Source organism: Diachasmimorpha longicaudata, chromosome 16 (genome assembly GCF_034640455.1).
Source record: "Diachasmimorpha longicaudata isolate KC_UGA_2023 chromosome 16, iyDiaLong2, whole genome shotgun sequence".
Taxonomy (NCBI): domain Eukaryota; kingdom Metazoa; phylum Arthropoda; class Insecta; order Hymenoptera; family Braconidae; genus Diachasmimorpha; species Diachasmimorpha longicaudata.
The window spans coordinates 6,049,815-6,069,641 of NC_087240.1; the positions used below are offsets into that span (position 1 = coordinate 6,049,815).

A 19,827-nucleotide genomic window follows, 5' to 3' on the forward strand; every position below is an offset into this window, starting at 1 on the left:
GAAGAAACCGCTAATGATCCATATACCTATCGTGTAGAATTTACTTCCCTGTTTACACCATGTATAATCCAAGGCTGTGGAGCAGAAGGTACTGCCACTGTCAGTGCGAAAGTGTCGCGGAAAGTGAATGTTTTATGCTGGTGCATACAAGTTGATAATACCGTCCATTGTAAATATTAAATTAAAAAAAAATTCGTGTGGCCTACAAGTCACCACCACCACCACCACCACCACAGATTATTGAATCTTTCTCACTATTCGGGCAAACTACTTTTTTCCATATTTCAAGGAAAATGGTGTTAAAAATGTGAAAATGATAAATAATTGATCAATGGCTTTATAACGTCTCCATGGACCAAAATCATTTTCGAACACAGAACATTGGAGGGAAGGAACCATCAAGTTTCTATGCCAAAAGGGTAGATCACGTGACGTATCATAATCCCCACCTTGGCCTTCCAACTGCGCCGCGACTTTGATCTGTGGTGCTTTGATCTATGTGGACCAAGCAATGGGAGAGTTTCAGCTAGTTTTTACTGCTCGAAGTTACTAATAACAAAGCCATTAGCTTAACGATAGCTTATGTAAATGCTTGTCAACTGTGTCTAGCAGACGGTTAAAAAATAAATTAATAGCAAGGTCACGGTAAAAACTCATCACTCATTGGTGTACATATATATATATGAAATTGAATACGGAAACTATCTCGCCCATTCCACAATCAGGTGGAAGAAATCGTTCGATAAATTCAAGAGCAAATGACTTCTAGATGATTAAGTCAAGTTCCACGTGAGAAACAAAAATAGTAACAGGGTAAAGAATATTTTTCCCCATCTCAAAACTGCAGAGATGACACCGCGTGTCTAAAGTTTAGCATTGGGGCGCGTGCGCGTCTTTAGCCCACAAGTTTTCCGTGTGTATAGGTATGCCAATCTACGTAGTGACCGTATGGCGCCAGTTTGAAGTAAACTCCTTCTGCGGATGCACTCTTTGAAATTTCATAACTGTCATTTAAATAGAATTTTCTATTAAATTTCAGAAATTCTTATATAAATTTCGGTATACGAAGTGTGTTAACTAAATAGCGCTAACGTCTTGATCTGTTAGAGTTGGCGTGTGTGGGTGAAAAATTTGTTCAGTACATAAATATCCAATTGTCTATATTTCTCATCATAAAAAGTCAATGATAGTCTAATAGTTGTTGGAAAATTTAAGATGTGAGACACTGAAAATTAGGGAGATTTCTATTTGTTTCGGGGAAAACTTAAAAAACAAGTGTAAAACCATTTTAAACGACGACCATTACCATCTCTTTATAGATTGAGAATTTATCTAATTAATAGCCATTAGCCAGAGCTACTGATCCCCCTTTATTCTATTACCACCAAACATATACGCGCACTGAAGCAAGAAACGTAGGCGGTATCGTGGCCTCTTTTGATAACACCTGCGCGCTATTCCTCGTGTCATTCACTGAGTTGTGCATAAAATTATTTTATTGTTTTAACAAGAGTTTGTTCATTCTCAGTCAAGTGTATCCATTCATTTTCTCAAGTCATCATTTTTATTTTTGTCCTCAATGAGAGGAGAACTAAAATCGTTAGTGGTTCTGAAATACAAAGAGTTTTATCTGAGACGTCAGATATATCAATGATAATCCGCCTAGGAACATCGTAAGGCACTCCAATTTTATTGACTGAAATAAGGGAGTTTGAGAAAATGTATATCCGAGGGCGTGGAATCTTCAGATTGTACAATCCCATTTCATTTCAAAGTCATTACTTAAAAATTCTTCACAAGGTGATAAGAAAGTTATCTATATTGATTGGTCATTTCGTTGAGAAACCATTGGCTTATTTAATCGAGTTTTTTTTAATGCCATTCCATCGGTTATAGTCTAATCGCAACTATCAAAACTCTATAGAAATTTCAGCTATTGAAAAATTTCCGTGCGTTTCGTTAAACAAGAGTATTGAATACGATGAGTGACCCGAGTGAATGGACATCCAGACCAGTATCAAGGACATAATTATAAATTTCACCGCGTAAATAAAAAATGTTGAAGTAACAGTGTTTTTCACACTGAGCGATCGACTGCAGCGGCGTCACACGACGCCAACCCTATTATCAGGATCTGTCGTAAGAATGAGTCCAAAGGGTCAGGGGATTCAGGAATCACCGAAGATGGAGGTGAGGGTGTCCTGTGTTGCTTCACCTGGCGGTGAGCCACAAGGAGTCCGGGTAAAAATTCCCGAACCAAAAAAAAGACCGGTTAGTCCACCCTACTGTCGGGACACGATGCGCACAAGGTGTCCTTCTGTTCCTGAAAAGGATTTATACAGGAAAACATCGTCACTCGATCGTCGTGAAAGGTATATGACCTTGTCCGGTGCTGAATTAAAACAGGGAGCTAAAACAACAGACGTATCACCAAGGAGCAGAAGAAATCCAATGTTGGATAGAAAAAATCGCTTCCCAACAATTTCAGGCGCTGAATTGAGAAGAGGCCTTACCATTGGAAAATGTCCTCTTGAAGATGGGCTTGATTTAAGTCTTGCACCTTGGCCTGGTATGAAATGGGCCTGTGTAAGAGTTTTACATCTTTACTGTAAGGTCTTCGATCAGTTTGAACTTTTCGAGCTCATTGTTAGGTAATGATAAACTTCAATCAGCTTGTGTTTATAAATAAAACAAAAACAAGTGGATAACTAATTTTTTTGTACATGAGTATTTTTGGCGTTGCTAGCCAATTAGCAATTTGACTCCGAGTGGATTCACCATTATTCAAGTTACTTCGTCGACAATGCATTAAAACAATTTCCCAATCATAATTTTATTCATATTACTATTAATTTTTTTTCGCTTATAGTGAAAAAACATTAAAACAAAAAATTTTCATAAACTACACGTTGGAAAAATTCCACAAGTCGATAGGCAACATTACCATCAATGATATTCCGATTTGTCTATCGTAAACCACGAATCTACTTCAGTACGATGTCAATCGGATTACTCTTATTTAGCACATAGATCAGTCCAAAAGGGGCGTATCCATTTGTCCATTTAACCTCACATACTCGACACCCATTTATTAACTGGTCGATAATACATCGCTCTTTGTCTATTTATTTCTCCTTATATTCCCTGCTGATCCAGATAATTGGAGAATTTGAATGAAAACGAACTTTACAATACCACTGACATCTCAATGCTGCGACAATTTTCACCACAGCTGCAACTACTTTTTCGTTATTAATTTATGGGCTCTTAATTAATCTCATAGGTATATCATGTAAAAGGTTACGTACAGGTGTGAACATCTCCTCTGAAACTTTCGTTAATCCATTGCAATTTCGAAAAACTCAATTGAGGTGTCAAAGGCATTCTATGATCCCCTTAAGCTGTTTTTGAAAGGGTGCTAAACTTTATTGTACCTGGCCTACAATCACACAATAGAATTCTGAATATAATGAGAAACCAGGGGAACATTAACATTTCTCTTTTATAGATACTCATGATATCATTTGACCATTATTTTTAATGTTATTCCTCCCTTCCAAACATTTTCATTCCGTGATGAAAATAATCTTTTATTCAATAAAAACAAGTGTATCAGTCCTTGATATTATCAATATGAAATCGTGCAGTTTCTCGCATTATAAGTAAGAGGTATTCCTTGATATAATTTTACACGTGCGTCATTTTAGAGAAATCGAGAAAAAGAAAGGAAAGATCTCGGGCGACGTTCCAGACTTCTGATAAATTTCACTATGAATGATGCTTCACTGTGTTGTAATTTTACCAAACGAAAAATTAATATTTGACGAGGGCCAAAAATATATCTATGGCACCGCGGACTTGTTGACTGACAGCTGGCTTATGGCTAACTAACCAATATCTATCAACGGCTTTCATTTTTTTTTTGTCAAACTAATTATTTGTCATTGTAGAAATGTAGGGTGACATAAATCTTTTCTATCTCAATTACGTGATGTTTATTAAGAAATCATTCATATGAGGCAGAGTCAGAAGTATATTTGTTAATAGAGTTTACGGATAAGTAGAAGGCGATTGAAAGATTCTATCAAAATATTTCATCTTAATAAATATAATGATTTTTGATAAGTGGTTTATTTCAATTACAGTATACTAATTATCTTTCATAAAACGACTGAACCAGATAATTATATTACTAATAATATTTTCAAAGATGAATTAAACTACCTTTATATAATTCGTTGCTCAAATTAAAGTCTAATGAGGTATGTCACAAGAAAAACAAACAAAAAAAAAAAATACCCTTCTAGGCGCTATCAGAAAAAAAAGGACAATTTTCACTAAAATAGCAGATAAATTTTTACGACACAAGCGAGGGGAATGACAGTTCATAATGAAAGCTGTTCTGGCAAATATTGATCGTCTCTTCATAAATCTCGTGGGGATCTTAATTAGATTTTTTCATTTTGATAATGATTACTGCCCCCTCCCACCTTCCGCACACTAATTTAATGAAAGGTGCTAAGGTAATGTTGAAAATATTCCTAAAATTTCAGGAAAAATTGTACGAGCTGTAAATGTCCAAAGGAGGCCCACGATGTGTGTCACGAGGAGTGGGTGTCGGTACGGGCACGTTTGGGTCTCAAAGGCGATGGGACGAACAATTACGTTGGCTTCGAGCCACGTGAAAGAGGATTGGCATGGGCACCGCCGGGTCTACCACCAAACAAGGTGAGGTACAATTAACTATCTCAGTCTATCCTAATTTTCTAATTCATCACTGACTTCCATAAATGACCAACAGGATTCCTGAACATTTATATAAAAATAATAAAAAATACAGTTTGAAGTCTCCATGGTACAAAAGTATACAAAATCCAATCAAATTAGCTGGTTGAACGATCATAGATCAGCGTTAAAATAGATCATCGAAACAATGGAACAAGATTGTTCGTAAATTTTCCAATGTCCAAGTCAATCATTTTTTCCCTCTCTTTCATAAATGACTGATACAATCATCAATGAACGCCAGCGTTTAAATACGGAATATAAACGATGTACGTTTTACCCAGTCACTGACTCTTGGAGCTATGCCAGAGCTCAATATATTGAAAATATCACTCATAATTTACACAAAATACGCGTATGATACCGTAATGACTATGGCAGAGTAATAATCTTCTATTGCCAATAATTTTATTTTCTTTCCACAATATGAACGGGTTTATGCCCTCATACGATCGAAAAATTCACAATTACTAATAGCCGATTCGCTTGAGTATTAGTCTTTGGTTCACAATTCGACAATCCGTAATTACAATTTTTAATCCCTGAAGTACGATTCAAATGAACGATAAGAATAAATAATAATGTTAATCTCGGTATTTGTTAGGTGGAGGAGTACTTTTCAATGTTACCAGAAATATCAGTACCGAGACTCGGAACACTGGGTGAACGTCACAGGGATCGCCAGTTGTCGACCCAATTACCAAAACAGGATTTAGCAAGGGCGTACTGTAGACATCTAGAACCACAGCATTCAGCGAGTGCTGATGATTTTATGGCAGCTAGAAATGAAATAGCACTCGACATAGGGACTGTTCAAGAGGTATTCGAGAGGAATCATGTGAGTTGGATGACAAGCATTTGGAAAAATGATCTATGAAATGGATAAATTGAACCAAACTTTTATTTTTTTCGAAATCCAATGGAAATTGTAAAACATAGTGATATTAAAAATTCAAAATTCCGTAAAAAATTTAACGAGGATTATAAATTTTATCGAAAAATGAATGGAAAACTAGAAAATTTAGTATTGAGAAACAATAATGAGTATTTAAACAATGTGAGGCGATGACAACGCAATAAGAAAACCTTTTTTCAGGAATGTGGAACCTGCCATGAATCAATCAAGTACGGTAGCCTTGTGATAATGGCCAGTAAACTTGGGCAATTTTATCATCCGGTTTGTTTCAAGTGTACGCATTGTGATGAATTATTGGTTGACCTGGCTTATTGTGTTCATGACGATGCACTCTACTGCGAGCGACATTACGCCGAGGAACTGAAACCAAGATGCGCGGCATGTGATGAGGTAATTACAACATTAATTCGCTTTCCCTCAATTGCCCTTGGTCGTGCGATGAATGAAATAGATCGAGTCCCTCATTTCAAATTCATATAACGCAGGATAATATTGATTCAGTAGTTATTCCTGTAAAGATCAGACTCGTCCGATAATCTCCCGGCAAGGGAATTATCCACTGCAACCGCCTCGTGCGGTCTGTTGTACCGGCCGCAACGGCAGTGATCGGACTTTAGAAATCATCCGGCGATAGCGCTGAAACCTTAGACTACTAATAATATTAATATATTATTAATATATGAAACTCCCTTATCATATATGACGTAATATTGCAGTGCCTACTGAAAATCGGTAATGTTCGAATCATTTCCATTGACATGATATTTATGCATCGACTTTTATCCACTGCCTTAGCCAAAAAATAAATACTTCTTATTGTCCGTGTAACTTTTTCTACGACAAAACATAACTCTGTACCATTTATTTTTCAATTCCGAAGATGACAGTAAATTGGAGAGGATGGTAGTAAATGTAAATTATCGATTGCCTTTGGGTCTGACAATATTCTCGAAATTATTTGAATAATAAAGCATTTCGTCGTAGTTTGTCTCAGTCATTGGACTGATCTACAAGTGGGCCACATACGGTCTTTATTTAGATTGTTCTAAAATAAATCTTAGGCGTTCACGAAATCAGTAACTGCGGAATATCTCACCAATCTACTCCTCTGTGTCATTCCTTCATCATAGATACAGAGAGTATTGTGTAATGAAATAGTGATACTTTGCTCATTCATTGCATTGAACGATTGATTGATACTTTTTAAAATCTGTAATATTATATATTTATTGAGAAAATTCTTCTTAGCTCTCTGATACTGTTGGCAATGATTAATCGCTCAATTTCTGGGAAAAATTAATGACTTGGTTTTCATCCAAAAGTAAATTTCATTACCTTCGGCCGAACATCGGTAATACCTGCTTGGTAATATCTATTTTGAATTCTGCATATTCCCACCACATGCGGTATATTCTCATCCATTGAAAGTCACAACTTTTGGTCGATTATTTAGAGCCAGTCATCGAAAAGTCTCTCGACAAATATCCAGCCCAACATTAAATCTTTCATTTTCTTCATTTCAATTATTTGATACTTAGGTAAGTTCTCATATCCACTGAATTTATTGCGACATGAATAAAGAAAACCCGATGTGATGAAGTGTTGACACTATTCATCATTATTATCTGTTGAAAATGTCAGTATTTCTTTTTCCGTATGTAATCAGAAAGAGAAGATGCTCGGAATAAAGAATGAATAATCGACGAAATTTTCACGGTTGGTAGCTGAAAATCACTTGACCTAAAGTCCTTTTGCACGCAAAGCCATTACGTTAAACAGCGGGTGAAACTCTCATTTTTCCGCATTGGTTCGTCCTTGACACGGCAGTGTACCACAGTACCAGGTCAATAGGATTGCCTTCTATGCTAGACAATCATATCAGAAAAATTTGTATACCTTTTACAACAAGTTCACATGAAGAAAAATGAAATATTTACTCAATGCGCAGTGCCGTAATCAATCAAATTATCATGCTATTAACAAAGAACATTGTATATTTTCATGATTTGCCGCAATTTTTCCGAAAGGATGAATGGGTTTAACTGGGTCAAATGTGTAGCTCATAGCATAAAAATAATGGGCTCTCTAATTGGTTCGACCGCATTGAATATATCAGATAAGTGTTAAAGCTGACAAACACAATAAGGCGTACATTTTCATTTTGGTATATGTACAGATGTGATCAGCATAGCAAATCGTTCTAAATATCATATGTTTGTTACAAAGTCAAAATTGGTTTTGGTTTTAAAGAGAAAATGTTAATTCATCATTGAAAACCAAAAACCATATTTCATGTCACATAATTCATTAGGCTTTCATTTTAGCCAAGTTATTTTCTGCCTTCGTACCGAGTGGATTACAAATATAATTCTTATCGTAAGTTTTATAGATTTTCAATGCTCATATATCGTTTCAAAGCATCTGCCCAATATCTGGCAAATGGCCAGACTTGTCGTACCGAGCGCAAAAGCGCGTATGGATGATGATCGTCTGACGTGGGTACGTAACCGATGATGAAGTAACCGAAAATAAAATAGTATCCCACGCTCTAACAAACATTCACTCGGAATATTCGTGTTTCAATAAGTTTACACCAAGAAACTGGGATATGGCTGGCTCCTTTCAATGGATAAAGTGCAATATCTTGATAAATTATTTACAGCATTAATTATTGTTAAAGATGTGAATAACCACGTTCATCAAATTATTCTCCCTGATCATCCTCATCATTATCATTTCTCATTGTTTCTCACAAGAGTGATGGCTGCAGCAGATTAAATGGCAAAAACATCGATGGACTTTAGGTCATAGGTAATGATAAGCCATGAGACTAGATAAACCACATCCCTCATTCAAAGACACCCTAATTTTAGCCTACAGCCCCGGGATGTACATTTGGCCCCGTGTCATGATCATCCTCCTCATCATCATCATGAGCATCATCATCATCATCATCATCATCATCATCGCATTGAAGAAACACGCAATAGAAATAGTGATACAGCGGAGACTTTGTGACCTAGTTATATATTCGATCTGACTTTGTGAAGGCACAAAACTCAAAACCAAAGCAGTTGTCGCTCGTGACTTATATTAGCCGGGCGGTTCTAATCCATAATTACTCATTAGTCGTTGAAATCTAATGAAGATTAATAATTTATTATTGATACGTGATGAGAACGGAATTGAAGATGACGGTGTAATGGGCGCATCTTATAGCAGTGCTTGGGAATTCATGAGACTACTCATAACAGTGTGTGCAATATTGTAAAGTCTGTCTGGGGGTGTGGATGTAGATGTATTACACAACCGGGCACCTGTGACAGCTTGTTCTTCGGAAGTGATCCTCATGTGGACGTTCGTAATTCCACTTCAATTTATTTTCATGAATTTTATTAAGTGAGAGAAAATGGGCCTTCTGCTGTCGATTCTCGTTGGTTGTGTGGGTGTCATTGAGCTTTTAGCGGCCTTGAAGCAGCTAACTAACGATAGAACAACCTTACCAGCACCCTGTCTGTCCTACCATGATGCTGTCATCGAGCCACCGAGTTTTCACGATTCAATATGCGGTATTACTCACTCACGAGACCTCAAAATGTCTCGGAGTGTAAACAATAAATTGGAAAATCTCCACGAATATAGCTTGAGAGTAAGAAGTCAGTTGCGATTTCATGGCTATGGGGATTGCTCCACTCTCTCGGAAATCAGTAGTGGCGATGCCCTCGGATTGTCCCGATCAGACTCTCGTCTCAGTGTCGGCTCTGAACATGACGTAATAAAACCTGAGGGTTGCTCGTCCTGGCTCCCGGATAATACCCTATATTTGGCTCAAGGTGACACCGATCAGGTTCTTGATCGTGGTAATGAAGATCCTATTGAGAAGATTAACAAAGCAGAGGATGATCAACCGACCCCGGCCGGTTCCAGCTCAACAACGCAAGCATATGATATTAGAAATTCCCCCCCCATATTATTGCAGCAACATTTACCTTGCAATTCTTCGACTCAATTGATTGTATCGTGCGCTGATTCAGGTAATGAATTACTGTCTTATGAATATTTGAAACATGAATCATCAACGTCCCCGCAATGGTCGATGGAAGACAATGGGAGAATTGCTAGAAAACTGCGTAAAAAAGAAAAAGTTAAAAAAAAAGAATCAAAATCACTAGATTATTTGATGGATACAGCTATCCTTCGGGGGAATTTTATGATCACCAAAGACACTCACATTCTAAACCATTACGTAGAATCAGTTGAAAAATTACCATTACTCCCTAAATCACCTAAAGGAGACAAACGTAGAAGTTCAGTTTTACGAAAGCCAACCAGGCTAAAATCGAAGAATGCGGAGATCAGTAAATCCGCTGAAAATATTTCCCGAAAAAACATAAAATGCCAGCGAGATTGTGAAAGAAGAAAATTAGATATTTCAGTACAAACTGGGGAAAATTTTTCTTTTCGAGACGAATGGACCAATACATCACTGGCTGACAGTGAGGGGTCGATAGGAGCAAGTAGATCAAGTATCTCCGTTCAAGTGCAAACTAATTTTGACGCAGGCGATGAATTCACGTTTCGCAATGTCAAATCAGAGTGTATAAAAGATATTGAATTCAACCAGAGGAACGATAGAAGAGCAATTAAAAATAAAAGTTTTTTAAAGTCATTCTCACTCGATGATAAACCCCCACTTTATGATCAATCATCGGATGTACTATTATTTGAAAAATACTGCCTTGACAGCAAAAGAATACCACCAGTTGGGAATTCTGCAACCACGCCGAATCATGAGTTTTTACATATGTCCTATGATAATGAAGAGGAGTCTGTTGATGATGAGTTCTTGGACGCCGAAAACGAGGCTCAACAGCAAAAAGGCCCCATTCAATATTGCATACCGCATAATCAAGAGAGCACCAAAGCTTTTTGGGTAAATTTTGCCAAATTTTCCATGATTTACAGTTACTTTAATGGTTGATAAGGATTATAAATATAAATCCAAGGTAAAACATTCTAAATTTCTACCCTAATTGCATTGTTCTGTTCTGTTAATATTTACTCAGATAGAAAATGGTACATGGAAATTTCTGCAATTTTCTTCGGATTTTATTTACGAGAGAATCAATTATTAATTTACTCATTTAACATATGCAATTATCCCCTGAGTCAATGTGTTATAAAATACAATTGTAATATGCCGAATTACAACTGTACTTTCGTCACGAAAATATGACAGATAATCCTTTTCCATTACGTAAAAACTGTCAACTTACCTCAATACCACTGCTTCCTCTCTGAAAGCATACAACTTCTCCTACTATAACGGCACGCATTTTGTGGTGCCGTGTGATTCTTAAAAGCGTCGCGTGGGGAAGACAAAAATATAAATCTCTACGTTTGCAATTTCATCGGTTGGATACTTTTGGATTCACCAGACAGCAAAAATTCCATTTCCATCAACTTTAATCCTATATTATTTTTCATATGTAATACTGATATAATAAGTCATTTATAAAAATACAAAGATGTTCTTTTTAAAATGTAAAGAGTCATTTTCAAAGGGTCACTTGAGCGGGGATCTATATCCGTAAAAATGTTCTTTATTATATTAAAAAAAAAATATAAATTTACCCATTTGGAAATTATATAAATAATTATCATGTAAATAATGAGAAAAGTGGCATGGTGATACCGGAAAGAGCCAATATAATTGGACATATATAATTCAAGCTTTAAAAAAATCGACTTAAGAAATGGCCAAATATTTCCAGCGGCATAATTTGTTTACTCAAGTAATATGAAAAAAATACCCCGACGCAGGGTTCCAAGGTATTGGTGATGCGTGGAAAATACCGACCCACTTTACAGCCCCAGTATCTCGTCCCTCGTATTTCTTCTTCAGTACCATCAATTCATCTCTATTCATCTCCCTCTATTCTCCCCACTCTGTGATAACTCCAACCAACAGATCGTTTCAAAAAACCACCTGCTTGGCAGACTATCAAATCGGCGTGTGCGTTCGGCGCTCATCGTATCCAATCTTCCCATCCTTTATTTATCATAGTCCATTGTTGGTGATGTGCGAAAAAATTCACATCAACTTGTTTGCGTTTGTCTTCCTCCCTCTTGCACATATTTTTTTACGACTATTCCCGTTTTATTATTAATCCGCATAAATAATGATTTTGTAACTCGAGTCAAGTATCGTAAAATACCTCGCCAGGCTATTCTTGCATGAATACGTATAGCTTAAACGGATGAGGAAGGGGTTGTAATATCAAAGCTGGAATTTCTCGGGACAGGAGGAGGAGATCTGAATTAAAGTGTCGACAGCATAAAAATACATTTTGCTATAAGAATATCTGAGGCATTTTGGTCTTTGACAACTTAAATTAGAGAAAATTAAATGAAGAAAAGGGCAAAATGGTTGACTCATGGGAAAAAATACGTTTATTTTCATTTTTTCTCCATTAAATGAGGAGAAATTAATTTTACATGTATGAACATTTATTGATAATAATAAAGAAATGTTTAATTTTTGAATTTTTTACAAAATAATTAAACTGGGAGCTCTCTTCTCCTCCATCCACCAATATAAACTTATTATATTTTTTTAATTGACCCTTTACTCTATAATAATATATTCAAAAGTACAGTTCGGTTTCTTCCATTCTGTGGGAATGGAAAATCTTGCACCCGGCACACTTGCATTGCTCTGACTCTAATACGATACGCATAAATCAGAGGAAGAGGAAAGAAATTGGGTATTAGGGGGAGCTATGAAAATTAGTAGTGGTGGCAACGGCTGTCTTACTCACTGGGTGAATAACGTAAGAAGAGATGGTAGGGGTAGTGTTTTCCCTGGCGCGGGGTAATGCGAGGCGGGGGAAAATATTCTGGAGTCGTCGGGACGCCGAAAATAGCGTCCCGATATGAGATGACGCCCAGGTCGGTTTGTTCCTAGATTTCAGTCAGTTCGCAAACTTCGGAAGCAACGCGGTTGCTCTCTAAAAAAAAAAACATTAAAACGCCATTTAAAAAACGATTGCTTCCCGTCACGTTTCGGCCGGCCTTTTAATTATTTCATATTAATTTTTTTTTGCCAAAACTTTCTTTACGAAAAAATAAAGACTATAATGGCGGACGTAGACAGCAGTGTTGTGTTCACGACCACGGAGCGAAAAACACGTAAAGTGAAGAAGACGACGAAACGCAGAGAGAGCCACGACCAGAATGCGGAGGTCACGATCACCGAGGTCGACAACACCCCGAACAACCACACCACTATCGACGAGTATGTGCTGGCTGAAGGCTATATCATTGTTTTCGGGATTTTTCACCTTGTTTTAGCCCCTATCTTGATTAAATATCCTCCTGTACCTCAGCCGATCATTAGGCTGCTCTGATTGGACGACTCTTGGAAGAAAGTATCAGCTAACGATGCACCTCACCTCAACAGCCAAGTGTTGGCATTCTTTTTTGGTCCGGATATCCTTGACATTTCGTGATTCCAAGTCATCGTTAAAGTTACTTGTTAAAATAACCGTGAGATAATCCTTCTGGTTGATTGCAGCCATAGATTTTCCCACTCATTTCAAACTCCATTAAGTCTTATCAAACGTAATCACCGGGGTTACGCATTATACAAATATACTCAGCCAGCACATACAACAGCACTCATTCAAGGTACATATTTGGGGACGAAACAGTACGAGAATAATCGAATGTAGTAGCATGGCTGAGACCAAAGTCTCCAATAAATCCTCATAAATATCTTGTTATCGATATTAATGCATCATATTGAATTGTCTCGTTGCAGTTAATTTTCAGTGGAGAATACACAAAGGCCATGAATAAGGATTGGCATAGTGGCCACTTCTGCTGCTGGCAGTGCGACGAGTCCCTCACTGGGCAACGCTATGTACTCCGGGACGAACACCCCTATTGCATTAAGTGTTACGAGAGTATTTTTGCAAATGGTTGCGAAGAATGCAACAAAATCATCGGCATAGACTCAAAGGTAATTTTTATTTAGAATTCAATTGAGCTAATAGATTCCAGTTAATTTTAACGGCATTACACTTAAATCCTGCTAATAAGCCTTACACGATGATACAATATTCAGACGACATTCTTCCTCAAGTTCACACGGCGCAGCAGTGCTCCTGGTGTCGGCTTACTCACTCCTAGAAATAGAAATTCCCTCGACCACGGCAGCCACGCGTCGTTCCATCTTTCTCTTACATTCTAGTGTTATCTTTTATGATTATTTTGGTCGTAACCCGCCAACGCAATGAGAAACTGAACACCACTGGTGTTTCACCATTTTTGTGGTGACACTAGGCACATCGTAGTTTCGTGCCAATACAACATCAACGTGATTATTATCTATCAATCCAAATGACTGCCTCTTGCGAAATTTTTCCAAATTATATTTCTACTTTTTCCAACCAATAACTTGCAATTAATTCACATGCTCTTCACTTGTTTATATAGGATTTGTCGTACAAGGATAAGCATTGGCACGAGGCCTGCTTCCTCTGCCACAAGTGCAGGGTTTCCCTGGTGGACAAACAGTTTGGAAGCAAGGTCGACAAGATCTACTGCGGCAACTGTTACGATGCCCAATTCGCAAGCCGTTGCGATGGTTGCGGCGAGATCTTCCGCGCTGGTGCGTATATTATTACAACCTACAAATTTTAACATCCAACAATGCATATTCATCAAAAATTGTGTACAATATAAATTATCAATTCTTCACTGCTGAAATCATTTCCATGATCTCACAAACAACCTATTTGTGTATCTTAGTAGTAGTGATCTAATTAGAGTCATGCCGCGAGATTTTCCATTGGGTTTTTCTTATTAAGGTAATGAAGTCAAGGTGACGGTCGATTAACCAAGACAATTATCAGAATGATCGGATAACACTACTCCCACATTTCATGATTTCTATAGGTACTGTCATCCTTTTAAAAGAAAATTAAACAAGTTGCGACAAATAATTGATAATTTTCATTACCTTAGTAATGTATGTATGTATGTATGTATGTATGTGTGTGTTGAATCTCTGCATGGAGTTTTAATTGCTTCCATGTGTATCCTCGACTACGTAATAATTGCTATTCATTCATTACAACTGATGGCGGCGGGTATAAGTGATTCGTCACCTTTGGGCCATCTGCGTCATTACACTTTTCTATTTCACGCTTTCGCTTGAGTTAAGTAAATGGTCATCAATTAATGACAATTATTGCATCGAGACAGAGCGGTAGAAAATTAAGTCCCTTCCCAGACCGCGTGGCACGCGCAGGGGGAAGAGAAGGAGGGAGAGAGACGTGAAACACGCGATCTTGAGTTGACGGTGTACTAAAGAACGCCAGTTGTGTGAAGTAGAGGATTGCGGTAGTGGCAAGAGAGCACTGCTTCTTTTCAATAAGTATTCGGGCGCACTGGTGATTGCATTGATTCTGTGTAATTACGAATTGCCGTCTCGGGTGTTTACCCATAACAATTAAAAGAATTATTTCAAAAAATCGAGTAACAGCTGATAGCTAAATAATCGTGTACGAGTTAATTTAAGTGAAAAACCATTGAAAATGACAACGGAAGCATTGAGAGAGCGACTGTCAAATAGTTTAAGATTAACGACAAAAACTACCGGCGAGGAAAGAATCAAAAGGGCCAAGGAGAAGGATGAGGATATTGCAGTATTCAGCATGGTGCCTCTCGAGGGCGATCCCAAATTCAAATGTTGTTTAGGGAGAGATTGTCGAATGGGAGATAGTAAAAACGCACTTCCAGGTGATTCAGATATCATTGTACAATTCAATTGCATTGAGATGTTTTTTTAATAAGTTGTCAACTCTTTCCATGGGAAGGAATATCGGGGAGGTGAAAATGTGGGCCGAGGTAGAGCGCTTATAATACGTCACGAAAAACCGGTCGGTTTGGAGTTGCGATCATAGAGACGTGACCTTATCGGGAGTACTTGGCTTCAATACTGGCCGTATATGACATGTTCAAAGACTTCAGTAATATGTGTTGTGATGCATATTATCAACTTGATTAATTATTATAACGTATTTATGCGATGAACATCTTCGTTCATTCATCCGTATGTTCAGTATTACGTCTCTATTCAATTCTTTTGGGATCGATAAATTAGCTTTAACTTCATGGCTAGACTGCGGAGTTGACCTTTTCAACATTAGTTTACCTATGAAATTTCATTCTAATTGATGTGCACAGTAGGTTATTTCACTAGGTTATACGTTACAGTCAGTTCGCACTAGGGCAGAATGATCTTTCAGTTTTTTTTTAGAACATTTGTGATTTATTTATAAGGCTGACGCATTGTAGCCTCTCTCTTTCACATTCTGCAGCTACCCTCAAATATAAATTTGGCATATTTGTCCCTATATATTGCTTCCAATATGATTTTTCAATAATTTTATGGATAAAATAATAAGCAATTAGCAGGACAACTCTTCATTGTTAGGGAATTATTCTTAAAGTTTTAAATAATTCTTCAGAATTAATTAATCGTATTAATCATTTAAATAATTCAGTAGTCGTATAAAGTTAGGTATAAATTTCGTGATGATTGAGAGGGCATTTGGAAGCGCGTTGTTGCGACACAGAGAGCCTTGAAGTTCCATCCAAGTTTATACATATACGGATATCGGTTGGACATAGTGACATCACGCTATGGTCCTTCTGATTCATCTTTAACTTAAAAAATAAAGAAAAAAATGCATACGATAATTTTGTAAAAATCTCAGATAGACAGAAATTAGTCTTAGATGATCGTTGGTATTGCATTACTCCTAAAGATCATTATTTACAGTTGATGTAAAACATTGGAAAATATTATTGCTAAGAGCATTTGGCGAATCATTTCAACGTTCGCCACAATAACAACAAATTTTAAATTACGTCATTTTGACTTATATAATTGCTCTCCCTCACAAATCTAAACTACGCTGAATTTGAAGAGAATAAGTTCTTTGAACTTTAAGAGGGTAAAAATATAACAAAAAATTCTACCAAGCACAAAGTGCTTGTCAAATATTTTGTAAAACTATAAATTATTGACAATCCAATTCAGATACGTCACGATGGAAAAAATAGATAATAAGAGATTCAAAAAATGGCCGATTATCTTCATCGGCGACAGGAAAATAGATTGACTACTAAGTGCCCACGCTCTTCACACATCATGCTGTATATAATTATCATAACCAGTTGATAGATATTTTGAGTTTCTTTTATTGTGAGATGACAACAGAATGGGACAACTTTTGTCAATAAATTATGTCATTTCCAACAGCATTTTTCCCATACGGGTGGACAATGAGACAAATGAAACATAACAAAGAATAATTAATTAAAAAATAGTATCGATCATTTATCATCACGAAAGGCATGAAAAAAAATTGATTTTTAAAGGTACTAAAAAGATGGAGTACAAGACCAGACAGTGGCACGAAAAATGTTTCTGTTGCGTCGTATGCAAGAACCCTATTGGATTAAAGAGTTTCATCCCACGTGAACAGGAAATTTACTGTGCTGGATGTTACGAGGATAAGTTTGCTACCCGGTGTGTCAAATGCAACAAGGTATTTTTTTTTCAATCGTTAAAACTCATTATTCGTGTAAAGTGGTTAACATAAGGATTTAAATATTGATTCACTTCCTAGATTATCACCAGTGGTGGTGTTACATATAAAAACGAGCCGTGGCACAGAGATTGCTTTACTTGCACTCACTGCAACAATTCTTTGGCTGGACAGCGATTCACTTCCCGCGACGATAAGCCCTACTGTGCTGAGTGCTTTGGCGAACTCTTTGCCAAGAGGTGTACCTCATGCACCAAACCAATTACTGGTTAGTTAAAGTGATTCTAGAGTAGAGGGTACTCCACGGGCAGAAAAAAATAATAATTATGAAAAATCAGTCATCAACTAGTGATTTTCGCCCCTAGGTATCGGTGGCACTCGCTTCATCTCATTTGAAGACAGACACTGGCACAACGATTGTTTCATCTGCGCTGGATGCAAAACCTCATTGGTCGGACGTGGATTTATAACTGACGCTGAAGACATCATTTGTCCTGAGTGCGCCAAGGCAAAGCTCACAACCGAATGATTTGATTAATCACAAATCATATGACGACTCTTATGTATTTTCATGTCATAGATATAAAAGAAAGTCAACAGCTTTTAAAAACATTATTTCATAATTTCGCTGCGATTGATAATATGTTTGATCAAATATTCCTTAATCATTTTCATCGAGAAAAAATCATTTAAAACTACCCCTGCAATCGTAGCAATATTAGTCACTTATAATTTCGATTGTCTCTATATCTCGTTAGATGCACAATGTTAATCATTATTCGGTGGCAGGTCTATTTGATTTCATGGCAAGTCATATTTTCTAATAGAGCTAGCGTCCATGGAAATTGCATTGACTATTCGATATGCGATGGATGAAAAATCATAATAATAATCATTTAGCGATAATATGAGAGCTCAAATTATCCGCAGATGCCTTATATTACGAAAATATGACGATATACATTTTGACATCGAGATATATATATATTTTGTATATATATATATATATACAAAATGTCAATAAGAGTGAGAGGAGTTGCGTGATGTTATTAATTTAAATTTCTGAGTACTTTTGTTTCCTTATTAGCTCTCTCTCTTTCTCTCTCTCTTTCTCTCTCTCTTTCTCTCTCTCTCTCTCTCTCTCTCTCTCTCTCTCTCTCTCTCTCTCTCTCTCTCTCTCTCTCTCTCTCTCTCTCTCTCTTTTTTTTTTCTCTCTTTCTCCCTCTCTCTTTCTTATTTTCATCTTATCTTCGCTTTTTTATAATAGAAAAAACATTGTAAAACCGATTAAGACGATATAATGATAAATAGAATCACATTTTCTTTGTTGTTGCGAAAAATATTGAGTTTTTATATACTGAGAGGCAGAGAAAAAGATAATCTCATCATATTTTTTGCTCGATGACTTATTCGCTCATGGACGTGCGTTTACCATGAAATTTTCGCAGCACATGCTTTATCACATTTCAATAAGGAAAAATATAAATAATTGTATGAACCGTCTACCATGTTGCGCATTTTTATATCGCTCAATTGTATTTGAATGCAGCCATGAGTTTATCCATTATGATTTTTTTTTCAATAATGAACAGAAATAAAATTTGAATAATATACAATATATTATTTTGAAAGAAAATAAGTTGAATTCCAAAAATGGAATGATAGAAGTTATGAAAAGAATATGGGATTGACGAATCGCTTCGATGGACCGTATTCACAAACATGACAATTCGATTAGAGGATTGAAACAATAAATATCCATTCACGCAGGAGTGAGCACGCATCTATCCACCGCCTTTCGTCCACTTATTCCTCTCCTCTTATTCCTTTATCTACCTTATTCCTCTCCTCTTCATAGTACCAATGAAATTTGTGGCCTTATATAAATTATTATACAAATCCAAATGGAACATGAGTAAATTGACGTTTTCCGTAATATTGTTGGTATGAAATGTTATATGAATTTGTAATACAAGTGAATTAATATAAATATTTAACGCCAAGTAAATGAAATCTATTTCACCCTCTTCTTTGATTTTTTCTTTCATTATGGAAAATTTGACAAATCCCCTCATCTTAAAAAGAAACATTCTTCTCTACCGACAATCAAAATAAACTACCCCTTCAACGATGGCGCCACTCAATACTTCTACCAAAACTGAAGAGCAACCCCTCATCAGCTGTTCATCAGTATTGCCATGGTGCAAACGTCACGCGATGCTCAATATCTCAAATATATTTCATGCTATGAAACTCTTGAAATATATCATAGAAATTCAATATAATTGTCAAAGTAAAAGTCATTCATGTGCATATTTATAAATACTATCGGCGAAGAACCCTCTGGACATTTCATCAATTTGTATATGTATTATGGGTTGTCTATGATATTGTCTATGATATTGACCAGTTAAGTTGCCCGGAGACGTTAAGAATTTTTGACGGATCTGGGTAGAATTCTGTGAGAAAGGTGAGTGACGTGCATGAGTAACGCCTCTATCT

At 36.7% G+C, this 19,827-nt stretch overlaps 1 protein-coding gene across 11 annotated transcripts in view; it reads left to right on the forward strand.

Moving 5' to 3' along the window:
* Positions 1 to 19,342, forward strand: part of Lmpt (Limpet) — a 29,863-nt gene extending 10,521 nt beyond the window's left edge. For 5 of the 11 annotated variants that reach the window (XM_064135902.1, XM_064135897.1, XM_064135903.1 and 2 more), the window contains 8 exons: positions 4,554 to 4,728; positions 5,390 to 5,623; positions 5,882 to 6,091; positions 13,524 to 13,724; positions 14,201 to 14,375; positions 17,156 to 17,325; positions 17,407 to 17,593; positions 17,691 to 19,342. In XM_064135902.1, the coding sequence (XP_063991972.1) occupies positions 4,554 to 4,728; positions 5,390 to 5,623; positions 5,882 to 6,091; positions 13,524 to 13,724; positions 14,201 to 14,375; positions 17,156 to 17,325; positions 17,407 to 17,593; positions 17,691 to 17,854 (1,516 nt within the window). In that variant the 3' untranslated portion in view covers positions 17,855 to 19,342. Of the gene's footprint in view, positions 1 to 8; positions 2,652 to 4,553; positions 4,729 to 5,389; positions 5,624 to 5,881; positions 6,092 to 7,120; positions 7,240 to 8,764; positions 10,635 to 12,646; positions 12,999 to 13,250; positions 13,391 to 13,523; positions 13,725 to 14,200; positions 14,376 to 14,746; positions 15,509 to 17,155; positions 17,326 to 17,406; positions 17,594 to 17,690 lie in introns of those variants that run through there. The other 6 variants (XM_064135900.1, XM_064135907.1, XM_064135898.1 and 3 more) reach the window with 6 other exon arrangements.
* Positions 19,343 to 19,827: the final 485 nt, after the last annotated feature.